The sequence below is a fragment of the Gadus macrocephalus genome, chromosome 8 (genome assembly GCF_031168955.1).
Source record: "Gadus macrocephalus chromosome 8, ASM3116895v1".
Taxonomy (NCBI): Eukaryota; Metazoa; Chordata; class Actinopteri; order Gadiformes; family Gadidae; genus Gadus; species Gadus macrocephalus.
This window is the reverse complement of record NC_082389.1, coordinates 16,221,046-16,240,992: the sequence shown is the minus strand read 5'-3', so window position 1 is coordinate 16,240,992 and position 19,947 is coordinate 16,221,046. Positions and strand designations below refer to the sequence as shown.

The 19,947-nt window shown below is 47.3% G+C and overlaps 2 protein-coding genes across 2 annotated transcripts in view; one reads left to right on the top strand and one right to left on the bottom strand.

The window, feature by feature from the left end:
- Positions 1-790: 790 nt before the first annotated feature.
- LOC132463375 (BTB/POZ domain-containing protein 2-like) lies at positions 791-5,881 on the bottom strand. The gene is made up of 9 exons (XM_060059499.1): positions 5,283-5,881; positions 5,057-5,176; positions 4,669-4,825; positions 4,231-4,336; positions 3,896-4,111; positions 3,388-3,580; positions 2,874-2,961; positions 2,641-2,787; positions 791-2,036 (listed from the first exon to the last, which is right to left on the bottom strand). The coding sequence occupies exons 1-9, from the start codon at positions 5,816-5,818 to the stop codon at positions 1,875-1,877; spliced, it is 1,725 nt and encodes a 574-aa protein (XP_059915482.1). The 5' UTR covers positions 5,819-5,881; the 3' UTR covers positions 791-1,874.
- A 1,376-nt stretch (positions 5,882-7,257) lies between these two features.
- LOC132463376 (protein unc-13 homolog A-like) overlaps positions 7,258-19,947 on the top strand; it is a 35,851-nt gene continuing 23,161 nt past the window's right edge. The window contains exons 1-10 of the mRNA XM_060059500.1: positions 7,258-7,541; positions 11,077-11,106; positions 11,673-11,772; positions 14,019-14,136; positions 14,247-14,370; positions 15,076-15,146; positions 15,425-15,482; positions 16,004-16,033; positions 17,554-17,767; positions 19,231-19,947. The exon at positions 19,231-19,947 is cut by the window's right edge and continues 396 nt beyond it. Coding sequence (XP_059915483.1) covers positions 7,520-7,541; positions 11,077-11,106; positions 11,673-11,772; positions 14,019-14,136; positions 14,247-14,370; positions 15,076-15,146; positions 15,425-15,482; positions 16,004-16,033; positions 17,554-17,767; positions 19,231-19,947 — 1,484 coding nt within the window. The 5' untranslated portion in view covers positions 7,258-7,519. The remainder of the gene's footprint in view (positions 7,542-11,076; positions 11,107-11,672; positions 11,773-14,018; positions 14,137-14,246; positions 14,371-15,075; positions 15,147-15,424; positions 15,483-16,003; positions 16,034-17,553; positions 17,768-19,230) is intronic.

Genomic DNA, 19,947 nt, shown 5'->3' with positions numbered 1-19,947 from the left:
CCACTTAACCACCACTCTGTCCCTGAAAACCTCAATCAAAGCCAGAAATCTAGGGGGTATCATGGATTCAGATTTACATTTCGACAGTCACATCAAATCAGTTAGAAAATCTGCATATTATCACCTTAAAAATGCAGCAAGACTTAGAGGGCTCATGTCCACCGAAGACTTACAAAAACGTGTACATGCCTTTATCACTAGTAAGCTTTTAGCTTTGCTTTGAATAGCTCGACAGAATCAGCTTTCTATATATTCATTTAGTTTGGGTTGATGCTGAGCAAGTTACCATCAGAAATGATCACGTAGAATATATATATATATATAATATATATCATTTTATTTTTTAAAGCAGGTCTGACATATTTTGACCATGAATTTAGAGAGATATCATGATGTAGTGAATAGCGCACCCCTGTGGGGTAACAAGGCACATTCCAGCGCACACACATCATCCCACTCCTGGCGTCTCTGACGGGATGAGCGCCAGACGCTTGGCTTGCAGATTTATTTTAAAATAGTCATTGTAACGTTTAGGAATATTTACACACTTTAAAATCATGTTTTCTTCGCCGAATTGGCTTAATCAGGGCCAGTGCTTTTCCTGCACAGATATAGTGCAACATTAGACTCTGGGTTGCCTGGAACAGAGGAACTAATCCCAGGGCCGGCACCTGCCTCCATGTTGTCCAAGCCGAGCGGCCCCTCTTAAACCAGCGTGTTGTGGGCCATTTGAAATATAGCACATAAAGCCCAAAACACTGACTTGTACAATTATAAACCAAAAAGAGGATAACTTATCCTTACATTTTATTTCATATTCATTTGAAATTACATCAATAATGTTAATAGATGCCAGTTTAATATACAACCCTTTAACATCTGGGTCAGAGGAAAATCTCTTTTCCAACTTACACATTTCCAAACAGAAAACAAAACAAAAAAAACCAAAGAAAACAAAGTTAGTGTGCATCCATTGTTAGTAGACCTGGATGAAGAGGTTTTACGAACAAGTGTGAGGTGCCTCCCATGTAGGTATTTGCCATGCAGGGTAGGGGGTCAGATGTATGCATTCTTTAGCCGCCTTATATACCTGACATTGGATACAATCATGACAAGATCACACGTTCAAAAGTGTGTTCAGCTGGTTTGGGCTGTTTTTTTTCTTTTTAAGGTAATCCAAGACTCGTCTTGGAAAAAAACTCAAATAATTGGTTGCATTTTCCTTTTTAAAGCATTCAGTAAGCATACCAAGTCTGTTATTGCTGCAGTGAAATGCTGGTCTAAAAATGGATGGCCTGCACTTAATGAGGAAAACAATAACGTATTTACGGCATGCCTTATCGGCACTTTAAAAACAATCTACATTCATACAATAGCATTTCTCTTTTCTCTAATGCAGTTCGATACAGGACGATTGACCACACAGTTACAGGTAATGTCTATATTGAGCTAATTTGTCTTCTGTCCAGACAAATTACATTAAAACTGTGATAAAGGTAAAGAGAACTGCCTCCGCTCTTTCGCATCAATTCATTCCAGACTGTTTTATTTAAGTTGACATCACTCAACACCCCCCAGCCCGAACAGTACCTTAAACAGAGGAGGCCATCAAGCTAGAGATGGTGTCAACATTGATAACATCAGACAACCCCACTCACTGCACCTCCCCTTCTCCCTGTATCACCACACCACAACGCTGGTACCATGTTGTCAAGAATGGAAAGGAGAACGAGTGACAGAAAATAAAGCACCAGTCTTGTTGCTGGATGGGGGAGGGGGGGGGGGGGGGGGATTGGGAAGAGAGGGGGAGATTTGGCACAAAACCGAGGTGAGGGTGATCACAAGGTTAGGTTACAAAAAGGTCAGTGCGCGGACTACGTGTAGAAGATGACCTCGGGGATCTGGCCGTCCTCCACCGAGGTGCCGTTGTTGTTGCCCGCCGCGTAGCAGAAGGTGAAGCAGGTCTTGGCCCCGGTGGACGACGACTCGTGGGTGACCTTCCGCATGCCCTTGGTGCCGTAGTGAGAGTCCGGCCCCTGGAGATGAGGAGGAGGAGGAGGAGGAGGAGGAGGAGCGAGGAGCGGAGGTGAGAACACTTCAACACCACATCTACCAAAACAACAGCGCCGCCCCAGGGAAAACTAAAACGCATGTCCTGGGACTGAGGGACGATTATGTTCACTGTAGACTTAACTCAGGGTCTCCCACAGCACTTTACAGCTTAGGCGGCCGCCTAAGCAACACACGCCTGCTACCTTAACGACGTCGTCGGACAGCAACCCCCCACCCCACCCCAGGTCCGACGGCAAACCCCACCACCTTAACAAACACATTTTCTATACATATTTGCAAAGCCTTCAATGGGAACTGTCTATCAAAACATACCAGAGACCAAAGCCTTAAATTGTCTTGCTTTGACCGACAAACAAAAAGAGTACATAAAAATAGTTTTTCTGGAACAGAAAAAGTGAACTGCATTTCAGAAACTACGAGCAGCAGACGTTTAGTGTTTCTAATCTACAGCAATCGATTATCGAAATGACGATCAAATCCAATATCCTCCCCAACGACTAATCAATCAGCCTATCTCCCGTGCGACGGCGTGCCCTGCCACGGCGGCGTGGGAGGAGCGGCCCGTACCTTGAGCGTGGCGCAGGCGGTGTAGTTGACGTTGGGCAGTATCTCAACGGGCTCCTTGAACATGACTCTGAAGGTGTTGGCCGAGCCGTCGCAGCTGAACCCCGTGTCGTTCTGTCCCAGCACCGTGTTGCTGTCTGTGTGGATGATCTGCACACAGAACAGGTCATGGTTCCCCCGGATATTAAAGATGAAGGGTAGTGGTTTGTGTTAAATGTCCTGATGGGGCACTGTACCTGGATGTTAACTTGGTAGTCCGTGGGTCCATGTATAGAGCCGTAGAGGCCGAAGCCCACCACAAATATCCTTCTATTTACTGAAAATCTGAATGCATAAACACAAGGGATTCATCAGTACTTTTACTCAAGTACTATACTTTGCAATATACTTTACAACATTAAACTACTTGAGTATTCCTATACAGGTGATTTAATTGTTATAGTTGATTTGACTATAATTCAGCTATTACTCATTAATATAACAGGTTGGATGTCCCTGCAAGTACAGCTGTGTGTTGACTAACAAGGCTATTCAAGCGCTACACCAAGGTATATGCATAAGGAATAGATTGCTTCTCCACACCATGGCCACGAGGAGTGCAATTTCCTATGAATAACAATAGTCGAGTACTTTAACGTGATTTCTCAAGTGAAAGTATAGGACACAAGTATTTATTCCATCACAAGTATTTAGTCCAGCTTTAACCTGAGCTCCTATCCAGACCATTAGACCGTTGAGACCATCACCCACCGTATGCGGTCGCTGGTCCCACTGTAGCCCCAGCGGCTCTCCACCTGACCGAAGCGCGTGATGCTGCACTCCTTGCCTCGCAGGCAGCAGCGCGGGCGGTCGATGAACTCCACGCGGGGCTTGGGGTTGACGGTGAAGTGGAGGAACAGACTCACCACCTCCCTGTCCGTCAGGATGCTGGACTGGGCCGGACCTGACAACGACGACGACACCAGCGGTGGTTCACGGTTATCAAAACGACAGAAGAACAGACAGAGCATGGAACCGACGGCCGTGGAAGAGGAAATGCATAGGAGCAGCGGTAATCAAAGTCATTATGGTTAGGGCTTTTGGCTCCCGGCTGAAATGCTCTTGCTTCGAACCCCAGAATTGGCAGACTTACTGTAGGCATCATAGAACAAGATGCCTTTATTTACATATTCAATACAGATATCACAGCAAGCCACTTTGGATAAACCCTCACAAAAATGCATCGGTAAGAATAGTAAAAGGAAAATGAGAATAATACCTTTTATTTCGTTTTTACCGGCCGCAAACTCCTCGATGGTCATGAGGGGGAAGCGGATCAGCGTGAGGGCCTTGCCCAGGACGCGCCGCTTGTTCTCGGGGGTGGGCTGCAGCTGCTGCCGGTGCGTCTCAGCCTCCGCCCAGCGCACCGCCGCCCCGAACAGACGCACCTCCCTCACCCCCAGGGTGTCCCTCTCCAACACCGCCACCAGCGTGTCTGGAGGGAAGAGGGTGGAGAGAGAACACGTATCGGTTATCAGGTTGGACAGAACAGCCACAATGAAAGCTCAGTGTTTCGAGGTGCTCAGCGAGGTGCTAAGCTCGAGGCTGCAGTACCCAGGTCTATGTCGGTGAAGCCCTCTGCCGCCAGGGCGTCCCCGGTGTTTTTGTCGATGCTCTCCAGACAGAGGCTCGCCAGCTGTGGCTCATCAAACAAACGGGCCTGAGGAGAATAAACAAAAAAAAGAAGCGCAACAAAAAATAATACATATTAAAAAGTTGGTGACGGTAATGTGAATGTAATTAGTTTGAATGGCCATAGCCATCCGTCAACTAATAGTACGACAAAAGCTGTATGAGGATATCTGTTTAGCGTGTGCTGTGCCTGCCTCGCGAAGAGCCAATTTAGATTTTGAGTGCTTCAGGATCATATGTCAATGTAGGGAAGGAGGGGAGCTTTTTGTGAGTCGTCTTTCAAAATCTTTACAAACAGCTGGTCTGAATGATTGTCAACCATTGAAATGTGGATGACTGTACTGTTAGAGGTTATTCTACCTGCGTGAGCAACATGAAGGCATTGTCAGCTCTCAGGTTCTTCTTGAGGAATTCCACGCAGTGTGCCTCCAGGGCAGGAACAGCGTACTTCTTGGCCGTATACAACGTGGTCATCACTGTCTCAGGCCCTATCTGGACCTCATCAGAATACAAAAACCTGTAGTATAAGAGATCGTTATGTTTCAGTCGGTTGTGTGGCTGTATGTACCAATCATCTGAATCATCGGCTTATTATCATATGTGGATGTAACCTGTATTTGATAAATGCCTCCATATGTGACAGATTGGAGGGCAACACAACAGGCCATTTCACAAGCTCAAAAGACGGTCGGCAGGTGCATGCTACGTCACAGAAACAGACAGCGACACATGGCAGAGAGGAGCTTACTTAAGCAGGGCGAGGAAGGCAGCCGGCTCCACGTCGGGGAGTTCGATTTCCGTTGAGGTGGTGGCCATCCCACCGTTAAACATGGCATCAAACACTGCACTCCCGACTGCTAGAACGAACCTGACGTTGTGAAGGGGAGGGGATCAATTAGGCCCACTAAAGGTCGTTCCATTCGCGGTCTGTGTCAAGCGACATGAAATGTGCTACGCAAAAAGTAAATACATACCTGTGAGCAGGTATCCTCTGAACCCCCATGCCTTTACCGACCAAAAAATGGACGTCACTGAGCACCTCGTTATTAAAGAGGAATGCAAACCTCTCCTTCACAGTGCTTTTTGTTGCCTGCCAGTTATACACGGGCTCCCGGTACACCAACACAGACGCCGGGGTGGCCGACAGCGACGGGTGAGTGGACGGCGCTGCGGATGCGGGCGCGTTTGACGCTGCAGAAGTCATATTTGATGCCAAAGTGGCCATTGCCCCCCCGGCTGTCCCTGCCGCTGCACCTTGAGCTTGCTGTTGAATTGAGTTATGCGCATTCGGTTGGGCTCCAGCTGCAAGGCCGTTGCTTTCGCCCTCACCAGGCCCGACCTGGGGGTTTGGGCGCCGCGTCGACCCTTGGGCTCCGCCGTTCTGACCGATCGATCCACTGTTAGAAGTAGGCATTGTAAATAGGCTGTTGCTGGGCTGCCCATTCCCGACAGAGCCTTGACCAGAAAAATTGAGACATGGAGGTCTGCCACTGTTGTCTCCGGCAGCCATCTTGAACCTGACAGTATACTCGAGGGGAGGGGCGGTGACGCAGGCGTAAACAAAACACTTCGTCTCGCGATTCTTTCGGAGCATTCGCGTCCTGCTTTATCTCTGCTGCCCCCGGTGGGCTGTTAAGAGAACTACACCAGACTACGAGGCCCAAGGGAATTAATTCGTTATGTAACGGTTTTGGTCAACTGTTACATACTCAAGCTGACAGTGAAATGAACTGCAGTACCTCAAACTATTTATCCTTTAAACATTTAAGTAACCCTAATGACAATATGTGTTGTAGGTGGCTTTATGTAGGTCGGTCTGCAGAAACAATTCATGTCATAATACATCTACAAATATCAAGATTACAATTTCACTCTTATTAAATTTCACTGAACTTCACAATTTATTATCCAAACCATCAATTAGTAACCTCCGCTCTAGGAAATTCAGCCCTAACCAAGTTACTTTCTATATGTGTGTGTGTGTGTGTGTGTGTGTGTGTGTGTGTGTGTGTGTGTGTGTGTGTGTGTGTGTGTGTGTGTGTGTGTGTGTGTGTGTGTGTGTGTGTGTGTGTGTGTGTGCGTGCATGTTGAGCGAGGAGACAGCGTCACTGCCGGAGAAAATGGGGGGTGGAGAAAACACCAAGCAGACACAAGACACTTTTTTGACCTCATCGCTGAGGACATATGACATGATGATAGTGTGGACTATGGACATTACAGACACCCAGAGCTTCCTCTTGAACTCCTTTACTCCATGACAGAAGTGGCAGCCGAGAAGCAGGCTGACAACAAATATAATGTGACAGTGGAGCCCCAGAGACAGACAGAAAGTAAACAATGCTGGGGATCCTGATTAACAACCTTAGACCATCTGTTCCAAATTCTGGAGAGGAAAGAAACAGCAGCCCTATCAGATCACATGGCCTGCCTCTGTCTCTACTGCTATGGCTAGACCATTTCAGGCCACTTCTCTATTAGGAAGAGAAGAGACCCCCCCCCCCCCGGTCATGCAGTGTCAGTCCGGTTATAACCCTGACTGACAGCGAGTTGTGAAACAACATCAAGGTCCACATGCATGTGTCTTTACAAGGCATCTATAGCCATTGCTCCCCCAGGGTCTGTGGTGGATGCTCTCCCTAGAGACATGACCGTGCCCTTTAAGGAGGGCTTGTAAGGTTCTCATTTCGTTAGATCTATTTTTATCCTGGGGATGATGCAAAATTATGATAAATTAATATTTTCCCCCAAAAAATATACCTCAAAAGATTGTAAATGCATAATAGCCGGTAATAATGTGTTATTAGATTGATTGACAATATAATAACATAATTGCCTCATTCATCTCAACATGTTTCCACTCGGGGGATTATTCACTGTAGTGGTGCTCCACGCACGGGCTCCACGGGGCCCCGCCGCCTGCTTCTCGTCAGCACTCAACATTGACGTCACGCGGCGCGGGGAGCTGTCCTCGCGGATGTAGTTCTGAAACAAGATGGCTGTGCGCGCAAAAGGAGTGGAGGAGAGCGACTAAAGCAATGCATTACAGGGAAAGAGATATTAAATGAGCTGATTGTTTTTTGTAATTATCGGGGCCAGAATTGTGTATTGGCTACCCGGACGAGAGGAAGAGGAAAGGGACCGAGAACCCAACAAATCACGGAGGACCGTTGGACTCAGTAGCGGACAGGGGACGTTCACGCCACTATCAGCGATGTCCCTGTTATGTGTGGGAGGTAAGTAGCCTGATATACATACATATAGAAACATATTATCGTAACGTTGTTTGTGAATGAGCTGTTCATTGACCACGGGCAGTCCCACTCAGTCTGTCGGATCTCCGTGGTCAGAGAACGCCTAGCAGAGGGTAGTGCTGAATAGTCAATAAGTCGCACCGTGCATTTACATACTACCATAAATGACACCGACATGAGTTGTGCTTCTGGCCTCAGAAGTGTCGAAGAAATACCTGACACCGACCGACACTGTTGCTGAGCAGGGCTCTTACTAGAATATATCACTTTTTGGGGGGTGTCAAAAGATATGTGCTATGATAGAGAAATGGGAATGTTGTAGTTTCCCGTAAGCCATAACATGACTATTTGTATGGGGGTTTGCTGCGTCTTTATGGTTGTCTGGACGGCAGGCAGTGTTGGTGAATCCTTTTCGCGCCCTTACGATGTGTCATCTAGCTAGCTTGTTCATTCATGCGTGGGCGGTCGTCGGAGGAAGCCCTTTCCGCCGCCGCTGCACCACAACCACCGTCCTCACCGCTCTGCTGGAGTCGTGAGGGAATACTAGGGGCTGTCTGGGGGTGTGCTGTGCGCGTCACACACACCTCTTCTTCTATCCAGAAAATATGACATTTCCCAGAAGCGATGCGTCACGTCGCCCTTTCTCATTCAAAGAAAGCCCCCCCCCCCTGATGATTGTTCCCGCTCAACCTGATGAATCAGCCACGGCTACGCCGGGGTGCCTTATCAATACATTACTCTCCGGGATCCACCCACAGACGTGGCTCATTGAGCTATAATCTTGATGTCATTAGTGCCGTAGTGTTATTCATTCATAAACACTGGCTGTTGATCTCATTGAGATGGACTACGAGACTTGGCCAAGAGCCCCCCTTCCGCTGCTTTATTACACCATTCAAGGGCCTAACCGGCCTGACTGGGGCTATTTCTGGCCTCGACGGCACGTGTGCCCATTCAAAAGGCTCAGTGCTTTCAAGCAATCCGTTTTTTAAGAAAGAATTAGGTACATTTGTCACACTTTACAGTAAAAATGTTAACCAACACACATCATATACCAAGAACAAGTGTGAGTGTATTATCTGTATTGGTAACCGACAGACACACATGCATTCTGTTCCACATCAACTTTGCTTGTAACCTTGAATGTCTGTCCACCTGTTTCTCACATACTGTCAGTATGTGAGATAGGAAAGTGTGCATATGTCAGGGTTCCTGTCTACCCTGTGCCCTTCTTGGGTACAGCTTTACTGATGTTGCAGTTCTCTGCACTTTGCACTTTGCCAACAGAGAGCCTTTAAAACCTACACTTAATCTGCTAATGCTATTAAAGCCTGGCGATTTCTTTTAGAAGACATTTGTTGTCGAATTTGTTGAAATTGTCTTTACACCCAGACAGTAATCAACAAATCAAATGCTTTGACAAATAATGGTATCTATGGCTGGTGTAGGCCTGTAATAACCTGGCCATCGCATTTGGCCGAATATAATGATTGGATGGCCCTCCTGTCCGTCTACCTTCCTACCCGTCTACCTGCACGCACTCATTGAGCATGACATGAGTCTTCCACAATGCTAGGCAAACCTATTGCTCAATCTAACAAGCTATCCATGTGTTTTGGGGAGTGGTTTGGCGGGAGGCCTGAAGGGAGGGGTGTTATTTATTTGGTTGGATACTTTCAGAATCTAGCTTACTCTGGCTGTCTCCTCCAAACTGCCTACCCAAGCTTTAAGTGGGTTTACAGTGCTTGCTGATGTAACGCTATTGGTACAACCTGTTTTCTAATTCTAGTCTATTTGCTGTAGCCCATACTACTGTGTTCCATATCACTTCACAGGCGAAGGGTTGTATATGCCACTGTATATCCCAATGTGATGCGTCAATAGAAACATGCTGTTGATATATAGGATGGGAGAGGGGCTGGTGTAGGATACTGTTCATCATTTTATCCCATCAGACTGATTGATATTTGCTTGGTTTGTGACTATTGCTTACTGTCGCTTCACAACCCATTGCAGTGTTCATTGGTCTTACTCAATGTACTAATATATTTTCTAGACATATTTCATGCCTGGCGGACTCCAAACTATTTCCCTTTTCTGAGGATTTTGATGTGTACATGGCTGTTCTGATGGCCTGTTAGACCTTTGCATTGTTATAGTTTGTAGATGGCTGGAATATGATGACTAGTTGTTAAGTAATAGCCTATTTGACTTCCCAAATTATTTATACAACTATTACTGTTCACAAATGTCGCCATGGTTTAACATAATTTTGTGATCTTGACCCCATTTCCTCGCCTGACTCATTATGGTGCCTGGGGTTGAAAATAATTGCCTACAAATGCAACAAAAGGTCAACCACATGAAATATGTTTTCAAGTTTATCTTAAAAAAAAGCATAACCTAGCTTAGCACCACAATAGTTTAAGGTCGGCTTAGCTCAGGAGGTTGACAAACCCGCTCCACGCAAACTAGCAACCAGAAGGTTGCTAGTTTGTTTCCGCAGCTCCTCCTAGCTGATTTTCGAGGTGTCCCTGAGCAAGTAACCTCACCCTAACTGTTCCCGACAAGCTGGCAGTCTGCCTTGCATGGTTGACTCCCCTGTATTTATGTGTATGTATGTGTGTATGTATGTGTGTGTAATACTTGCATGGTTGACTCCGCTGTATAGTGTATGAATGGTTCTAAGTTGCTTTGGATAAAAGCGACTGCTAAATGCCTTAACCGAAAACACACTCCTCGGTTTCATGTGAGCCACTTCGTTTAATGTATGTGTGTGTTTGTGTGTGTGCTTGTGTGTGTGTGTGTGTGTGTGCATGTACTTGTATGTGTCTCCGTGTGTGCCCGTAACATTTATTTCAGTTTGTGTGGAGGTTTTGAAGTAACCATGTGGGAGAGAGGACTATTAAAAATGCATGTATGGGTTACGTCAAAGCGGAGAGAGGGAGTGGTGCAGAGATGCACAGCGCTCTGCCTTTAACCCAACCAACACACACGCATTAAACATCTCACTGAATAAGTGGAAGGTGCTTGAAATAACACAGAAATACATACGGTTCATATTTAATGGAATGGTTAATTGGTTGACATGAGAATAACTCAGAGCATACACCAACTCCTACCTTAATGTAGCCTCATAATAAACTCATAGCCTTATATACGCTATTCTCTTGAATGCCCTTAAAACTCCTACCCCCTATACCCCAATATGCCCTCATATGAATTACATCTTCCCCTCACAAAGTATGTACTGGCACGTCTTCACATGCTTCATCCTTAGTATCTTCAAAACCACCCCTATAAATGTCCTTGTACACCTGATGACCATAATGTCTGCACAAGCCATGCACCCGCTCATATCCTCATATAGCCTATACAGTAATAGATAATATATGCTGACATAATCCACGGCTCCCATGTATGGGACCCAACCATCTCTGCATGGTATCTTGTAGCATGGTGGCAGATGGTGCAACTGTGTGTGTGTGTGACTCTCTCCCTCTCTGTGTTTCCGCAGTAAAGAAAGCCAAGCTGGATGGACCCCAAGGTAAGTCCAGGGATCCTATAAATAAAGTAGGCAGAGGCAGGGGAGAATGACGGCTGGCTAGATGGCATTAATCTTTAAAATCACAGGCGGAGGAGAAATTATGCCATTAATGCTTGAAACGAGACTGTGGGAAGTAAGTAGAAGTATAGTTCCAGATGTAAGCCTAAGCCTGAATGTGTCTATAATCCTATTAGAGATCTATGTTATACCACACTTATATATATATATATTATATTGGTACAGATAGATATGGTCAAACTTTATTAATCCCAGTCGTTACATTTGGGTGTAGCAGCAAAAAGTACAGGACAGTAATACAAGGAAAAGAGGTACAATCCAAATATAACTACAATAACGATAAATTATGAAATAAAAATAAATATGTTGATACACCTTATAAGTGTAGTACAATTGTAGATTAAAAAAATCATGTTCAAATGAATCAATGTGTAAATGTTATGTAGTATTATGGTCGGGACGAATTTGTTGATAAGATGATGAACCAATGCGTGCATCATGCCCTCGTGCTCTGTGCTGATGTGTTATCATCTGTACCGTACCAACAGAGAAGTTCAACACCTACGTGACTCTGAAAGTACAGAATGTGAAGAGCACCACCATCGCTGTCAGGGGCAACCTGCCCAGCTGGGAGCAGGACTTCATGTTGTGAGTCCTTCGAGATCCCACACTACACTACAACTCTCTTTCTACCTCTCAGCTGTCTGTATTCCTTGAGATCTGTCTTTAGTTTTTCTTCCTTCGGTTCTTTCTTTTGTTCTACGTTCTTTTGTTTAGTTTGTTTTTCAGTTTTTCCTTCTTTCTTTCTTGTCTTCAAAGTTAGGTCTAGGTCATTTTTTATAGAAGCATTTTACGTATATATCATTATTCTCTTTACATCCCGACAGCAAACTTGTTTGTGTTAATCAAATGCTCATGCAAATTAATAAAAAAAAATTGTGATAGTGTAATAATAAGCCTTTCCGATCATTTTATTTGAACCAAATGAATTGATTGGATGATGGCATGACCGGATGCTTCAACAATGCTATGCAGACCTATCGCTAAAGCTAGCAAGATATAAACTTTTTTTGGGGGAGTGGCTTTGGAGGGAGGGGCAGGGGTGGGAGATTTTGGGTTGGACATTTTCAAATTCTAGCTTACTCAGGCAGGTTTATCCATATTGCCAACCGTTTTGTTCATTCACTACTTCTTCCTTTCTTACATCGTGCTACTTCAATCTATTTCATTATCTCCCTTGCTTGGCAGCCCTCCCTCCCTCCCTCTCTCTCCCCCTTCCCCCCCTCTCCCCCTTCTACTGTTCCTATGTTCCCTGCTGAATGTCTTTGAGCCCTGGTGTGTGTTTTTCTAATCTCTCCCCCTCTCTATCGACCACGCTGTCTCTCTTCTTCCCCTCACATCTCCCTTCCCAGGTGCACTTCATCTCTCTACTTGTTCAAATCCATCATCTTCCTCCACCCCTGCCTTCCGCTGCTCCACCGTCCTACTCTGCTCCAACCTTCCAACCTGAATACCCTGCCTCTTCCTCCCTCTCTGAACCGCTTGGCTCCGTCCCAAACTCTCTCTCTCTCCCTCCCTCTCTCTCTCCGGCCCCCTCTCTCTCCCTCCCTCTCTCTCTCCGCCCCCCCCCCCCCCCCCCTCTCTCTCTCTCTCTCTCTCTCTCTCTCTCTCTCTCTCTCTCTCTCTCCCTCTCTCTCCGGCCCCCTCTCTCTCTCTCTCTCTCTCTCTCTCTCTCTCTCTCTCTCTCTCTCTCTCTCTCTCTCTCTCCCTCTCTCTCCGGCCCCCTCTCTCTCCCTCCATCACTTCCTGTGAGCTCGGCTCCTTCTTCATCTCCCTCTGATTCACACCCTACTCTCATCCTCCCCCTCTGACTTCCCACGCCTTTTGCACTCATCTTTTTTCTTCATATTGCCCTGCTATGACCAGCAGGCATTTTCACTTGGGAAATTACATTTAGGTTTGAGTCGGCTGGTAAACTGTAACTTAAGGAAACTCAAAACCTCAAAGCTACGGTCACGGCAGCGGAGCAGCTGATGTCTTGGGACGGTGTTTGGCTTTCCTTCAGTTAGATCCAGGGTGGGGTTTTACAGCATCATAGTGCTGTGGGGGAGTGGGGAGGGGGGATCTTATACAGAGAGTGGGGAGCAGGAGGTGGTGGGGACGACAGGCAGTCGACTGCAGTGTCTTGTGTGTGGCTGTGTGATGTTAGGAGGCGTTCGCAGGCGGCCAGCATTGTACTTGCCATGCACCACAGAAGCCCTGTTATGTAACGCTCAGCTGCAAAGATAGTCAAATCCTCCACTCAGGCACTCACATACACATGCATGTGCGAGCACACTCACACATATGAAGAGACAAACACACCGAGAAATGGTTCAAATCAAATGACGTTCCTGCTAAAAGGAGTCCTCCCTAAAACTGAAAATCCACCACGCTTTTTCTTAATTAATGTTTCCGCTTTCCCCTGCAGGCATTTGACACAATCTCTCCCCCCCCCCTGCTCTCTCCTCTGTATTCTCTCTTCCGCTATGTCTTTCTTCCTCTCCCACTGTATCTCTCAATCTCTCCCTCTCTGACTCCCTGCTGTCTTGAATGCTGTGTGTCCCTCTTGCAGAAACATGCTTCCTATTTATCATAGTGTTGCACACAAGCATTAAACTGCTGCAGTTTGTTTGTGTTTGTGTGGGTGTGTGCACTTGCATATCTCTGAGCTTTTAATTAATCCATATCGTTCCTTACTAATTTTGATCATGCCTAATGAGCTTCCTATTTTAAAATGATCAACTTGTCAACTCCCTCCCCCGCCCCCCCCCTCTCTCTCTCCCTCTCTGTCTCTCTCTCTCCTCCCCCCCCCCCCCCCCCCTCTCTCTCTCTCTCTCTCTCTGTTTGTCCAGCGAGATCAACCGCCTGGACCTGGGTCTGACGGTGGAGGTATGGAACAAAGGCTTGATCTGGGACACCATGGTGGGCACCGTGTGGGTGCCCCTCCACAACATCAGTCAGTCCAACGAGGTCAAGACCACACGCGACACACACGAGCACAAACACGCTTCACATGAGAGTTTGTGACCTCACCGTTACCCTCTGACTGAGATTGGTTTGTTGGGGGGCCTGTCCCACAGGAGGGCCCTGGGGAATGGCTGAGTCTGGACTCCCAGGTCATCATGGCTGATAACGAGATCTGCGGCACCAAGGACCCCACCCTCCACCTGGTTCTGCTGGACACGCGCTTCGAGATGCCTTTGGGTGAGAGGCCCGTGGATGTGGATGAGGAGTATGGAGCTGTCTCCACTCCGAGGGAGATAAGACTGGAGAAAGGCCAAACACATTAGATGTGTGCTTAACACACCTCAAGGAACCTCTGGGGGAAATCGATTGCTCTGACCTATATCCAAGTAATGAGCGTGTGTCTGTGTGTCTGTGTTTGTGTGTGTGTGTGTGTGTGTGTGTGTGTGTGTGTGTGTGTGTGTGAGGGTTTGCAACTGTATGATTGTGTTTTGCCTTCCGGTTTTATAGCTCAAAGAGTGCTCCTCTTAGTATTGATTAGGTGTAATTTTCCTCCCATAGTCAATACCGTACACCTACCTCCTAAATCACTTTGCCAAGCCTATTAATAGGGCTGCCTGCTCTGTGGCTCATAGAGCAAGGGCACATTTCGAATGTCCCTCACTACGGAAGGCAGGTGAAAAAGGTGTGAGAAATGTTGGGTCTCTCCCCACAGCCTGTCTCCTAACCAACCCGCTCTGAGGCCAACATGGTCCTGTGAAATATTCCACGATGTGCAACCTAAATTGCGGGCGCAAAAACCACTGGGTTTGATCACAGCTTCAGAGAGATAAATCAATAAGGGACAAAGTAATTTGAAAGTCCCTGAAACCCGGGAGAGAAACTAGCGGAGCTGCAAAAGTGTTGAGCTAGCGGACTGAGGATGTGGTGTGCTCTTCTCTCCAGACATCCCAGAGGACGAGGCGCGCTACTGGGCCAAGAAACTGGAACAAATAAACGCAATGAGGGACCAGGATGTAAGCTGTCCTTGCACGTTATTTAATGGCTTTGCTTTTTTTTCCCAGAGTCTTATTTTTAGAATAGAGGTAATGTAATTTATGCGAGAAGCGCTCATTAAAAAAATTCACTGTTCCATTGTGTGCTCCATTATCTGAGAGTTTAACACAACAGAGGCCGTAAAACTCTGCACATCCACAAAGTAAAAAAGTTAAAAAGTTACAGATCCAAAACGGTACAAACTACTCTCTCTCTATGAACCGCAGTGATTACTAAACACGCTGTTTCCTTCCTACAGCAGATCTCCTTCCAGGAAGATCAGGAGCGCCCACTTCCTGTCCCCGGGACGCAGTGCTGTGAGTACTGAAAACACTTACGGCCGTGCTAGCAAACCAAAACAACCTCTGTTTGCCCTCAATCAGAGTACCACTGTACAGCTGCTGAGTGGGAATGGGATTGAATGTCCTTAACGTGTGCAAAATGGCATGTTGCCGCACATGGATGTAATGTGCCATGGGGTGGTGATAGGCGAGGTTGCTGTATAGTTGCCCTGGGAGGAATCAATCGCTGTATCCAGTGTCAGGAAAAGGCTGCTGGAAGATATTGGAGGCGTGAGTCCAAGTAATGGTCCAGTCTGCTGGCTTTGCTGAACAAGCTCTTGTGGGCAGGGAGAGTGTGTGTGTGTGTGGGGGGGGGGCTTTGTTTAAATAGAACGCCGTCTGGGCTCTCTCTCTCTCTCTCTCTCGCCCTCCATTCACAATCTCCATCTCTCCATCTGAGATGCTGAAGTGTTGTCACATGGTGGTTTTTCTACACGGTTAACAAATCAAAACATCACTGCACAGCAATAACCCCGCATTCCTTGCTTCCACCGCAGGCAACTGGAGCTTATGGGGAGAGCAGCAGCGTAAGTATGCTCCATGTTCATCTATACACACAACCTGCTGTATATACATACGTAGATAGATACACACAACCAAACATACTAACAGACATACATTCACACATACACGTTTGATATTTTCCTTAATTCTCTCATTATCGTCTCTGTATCTATCGTTCTCTCTCTCTCTATCTCTGATTCGCTCTCTTCTCACAATGCGCCTTACATAAGCGCGAATGAGACTCGCCCACATCACTGCAGTGTTTTTAATTCCGGGATCATAGCTTTAGATGATAGAAAGAAAGGTTTAAGTTAAATCCTGCTTTTGGACCAGAACCGACAGATCACGATGAACACAGAGGAAGGCTGCGGTGGTTTTTGTCAAAGTCTCAGAAGAAACCCCCATGTGATTAAGGAATCAATGATTGATTAATACACAGTAAGAAACAGTGAGAAACACATTGTAAATATAGTGGCTTAAACTTGATATGTTTAGTGATTGATCCTTTGTAAACAGTGATTATTACATGGTTATTATAGTGATTAATATATAGTAAATATAGTGGTTATACATTATCAATTCAGAGATTTAAACATGGTAAATATAGTGGTTAATACATGGCAAATATAGAGATATAAAAATGATAGCGATTAATGCATGGAGAATCTAGTGATATCTGAAGAAGCGCCACATGGACGCCTCCAAAGACCCTGAGCTCTGATCCATCCCCACCATGGACATTAACGTGGCTCATGGGAGTGGGCATGGAGGGCATAGAGCAGACAGGACAAGGTATTCACAAAGGTGAAGACAATACGCCAGCGCTTCTGTGTCTCACATTTCTATAGTCAGTGCTCTGAGTGACCCCAGTATGCGGACAGGAGAGTTGAACGTGGTCCAATGTACAGCTCATTAGTATGACCTGGGTGAGGTATAGGTGGCTCCACGCAAATTCATGTTTCTAATCACCTTGATCGCCTGTTGCAGTCTCCCGGGAAGGTTGTTTAATGAGTTCTTTGCCCCGCTGGAACATTTTCTTGTTGCTTTGCCGAGCTTCTGAAAATCTCACTTCAAATGAATGGATCCAGTTCATGGCCTCACACCAGAGTGCACTACACACTTTAAACGCAAAGTATTCTACGACCCTCACCACGGTACAGTCCATGACCCAGCAGTGGCTCGGACAACAGACCCATTTAGAGCGGTGCAGAGATACCTTCCAACATGTTCAAGCAGAAGATAGATGTCACCGAGTGCTGCAGACAGGCTGGTTTTGTTCCGTTTTAGAAGAGATGCTCTATTTATCTTACTGAGGCCTCGATAAATCAGACACCGGGAAACCATAATCAGCTTTCAGCTGGAGTTTTCTTACTGAACTTAGCACTTGCACTATAGCACTCACTTTGGTATATTTATGTGTCTTTGTGTGTTACGTGTGTGTATTTGTGTGTGGCTGTTTGATCATTTATTCGTGTGTGTGTATGTTTGTGTGTGTGTAAATGTGCGTGTATGTGTGTAAATGTGTTTGTGTGTGTCTATGCAGCGGAGGACGCAGACAGTGCGGTGGATGACAGGGACAGCGATTACCGTAGTGAGACCAGCAACAGCATCCCTCCTCCTTACTACACAACGTCCCAGCCCAACGCCTCGGTCCACCAGTACCCCATCAGCCAGCAGCACCGCAGCTCCAGGACATCCTCCCAGCCTCGCACAGCCACCGGCCCCGACGCAGAGTACAACCACCAGAGGACTGTCAGGTGTGTGTGCCTGTGTGTGTGTCTGTGTGCGTGCGTGTGTGTGTGTGTGTGTGTGTGTGTGTGTGTGTGTGTGTGTGTGTGTGTGTGTGTGTGTGTGTGTGTGTGTGTGTGTGTGTGTGTGTGTGAGTGGTGAGGACATTAGCATGTTACTGATATGAAACGTGAGAGCTACTACTAATATCAGCTAAACTATCTAAATTGGGTACATCAAATGATGGTTATGATTTGTTTTGTTCAAGTTTGGTTCAAATTTGATACAAAACTTAACAATGTGTAAGTCAGTTATAAGTTACAAACATATCAAAGGAAAGATAATGATTCCACCAACCCTCTGGGTCTATAAATATGACTTATACTATTTTAGATTTTAGAAACCAAAAGAAACCTGGACTAGCAGGTGCAAGCTGGCAGAATGGAAACATCATCCTTCGCACTCATTTTTTTGCAACAACAAGCCTCTCTGCCTGCTCTCTTTAAACCTCAGTTCCCAATCCCAATATTAGCCTCATTCATCAAGCAGTGTAATCTCCCAACTCCTGTTTGCTGCTGTTGTGTCTGTCTGTCGCTTTTCAATTTGTCTGCATTCTGGACACCCCTCCCCATTTTGTACTGCTCTGTTTTCTACTGTCTGTCTGCTACTTTTGCATTACCTTGTATTGATTAACTATCCGCGTAAGGTGGAAATATAAAACGAGAGATGAAAGTGGTTTTGGTGTGACGAGGACAGAGTGTGGCAAACAATACAATTGGTATACAGTTGGTAATTAAGTGGTTGATTCTGTGGTTTGGGCATACAAATATGCCCTTTGGTTTAATTAAACTGGTAAATGTTAATTCAATAATGACACCCCAAAACGATTTCAAACTCCATTAACCCTTCGGTCAGACAATCGACTGAGTGTTACTCTGTCGTCTCAGGTCTCTTTTTCCCATTATGTTCTTCTCAGATTTCCACTCCTTCTGTAATGTTCCCTTTGTATCCTCAATCCTCTCTTCTTTTCTGTTCTCTTCCCTCCCTCCTGCCCTCTCCTCCTTTCTACTCTCCTCTACTCTCCTTTTCTATCCTTTTTTCCTGCTCCTCCTGCTCCTCTCCTCCTCATCTCCGCTACCTTTCCTCTCCTCCATTACCCTCATCCTCCTCCTCTTCTCTCTTCCTTATCTTTCTCCCCTCTCCTCCTCCTCTCCTCCTTCTCACCTCACTCCTCTCCTCTCCTCTCCTCTCCTCTCCTCTCCTCTCCTCTCCTCCTCTCCTCTCCTCTCCTCCTTCTCACCTCTCTTCTCTCCTCTCCTCCTCCCCTCTCCCTCTCCTCTCCTCTCCTCTCCTCTCCTCTCCTCTCCTCTCCTCTCCTCTCCTCCTCCCCTCTCCCCTCTCCTCTCCTCTCCTCCCCTCTCCTCTCCTCCCCTCTCCTCTCCTCCCCTCTCCTCTCCTCTCCTCTCCTCTCTTCCTCTACTCCTCCCTCCAGCCCCGCTGGCAGCTATGCATCGTCTGCAGAGCTGAGCCACTGCAGCAGCCAGTTGAGCGAGGAGGACTACGGGGGGGAGTACGGCGAGAGGGACCCCTACGACGAGAACGACTCCTACCACTCCTGCCACTCCTCCGTCAGCTACAGCAAGGGCTCTCCGGACTGGGACCCCGACGAGACCCAGGGCGTGTACAGCGACGAGGGGGGCTACAGCAAGGACGGGGGGGAGGAGGGGGCACTGTACGAGGAGGATGACGGGGGTCTGTACGAGGGCGAGGAGGAGGGCCTCTACGAGGACGAGGAGGTGCTGTACGACGACGAGGACCTCTACAACCTGGACGCCACGCTCAGCGAGGACATGGAGCCGCCCTTCACGCCCACCCCCACGTCCACCGCTCCCCAGACACTGGACGCGCCGAGCTCCAGGCCCCCCCTGGAGAAGCAGCCCACCCTCCACCAACAGCAGCCCGCCGCCCTGCCGCCCAACCAGGCCCCCAGCCAGGCCCACCCTCAGGGCCCGGCGGCGGGGCAGCCCCACGCGCCCGGGCAGGCCGGCCCCGCCCAGGCCGGCCCCGCCCAGCTCCCTAAACCCACCCAGCCCCAGCCGCAGCCACAGGCGGCTCCGTCCGCCACGTCCTTCTTCTCCATGGCCAATCCCCTGACGGCCGCGGTCAGCGGCCTCGCCTCCACCTTCCTGTCCTCCGTCCCCAGCACCCA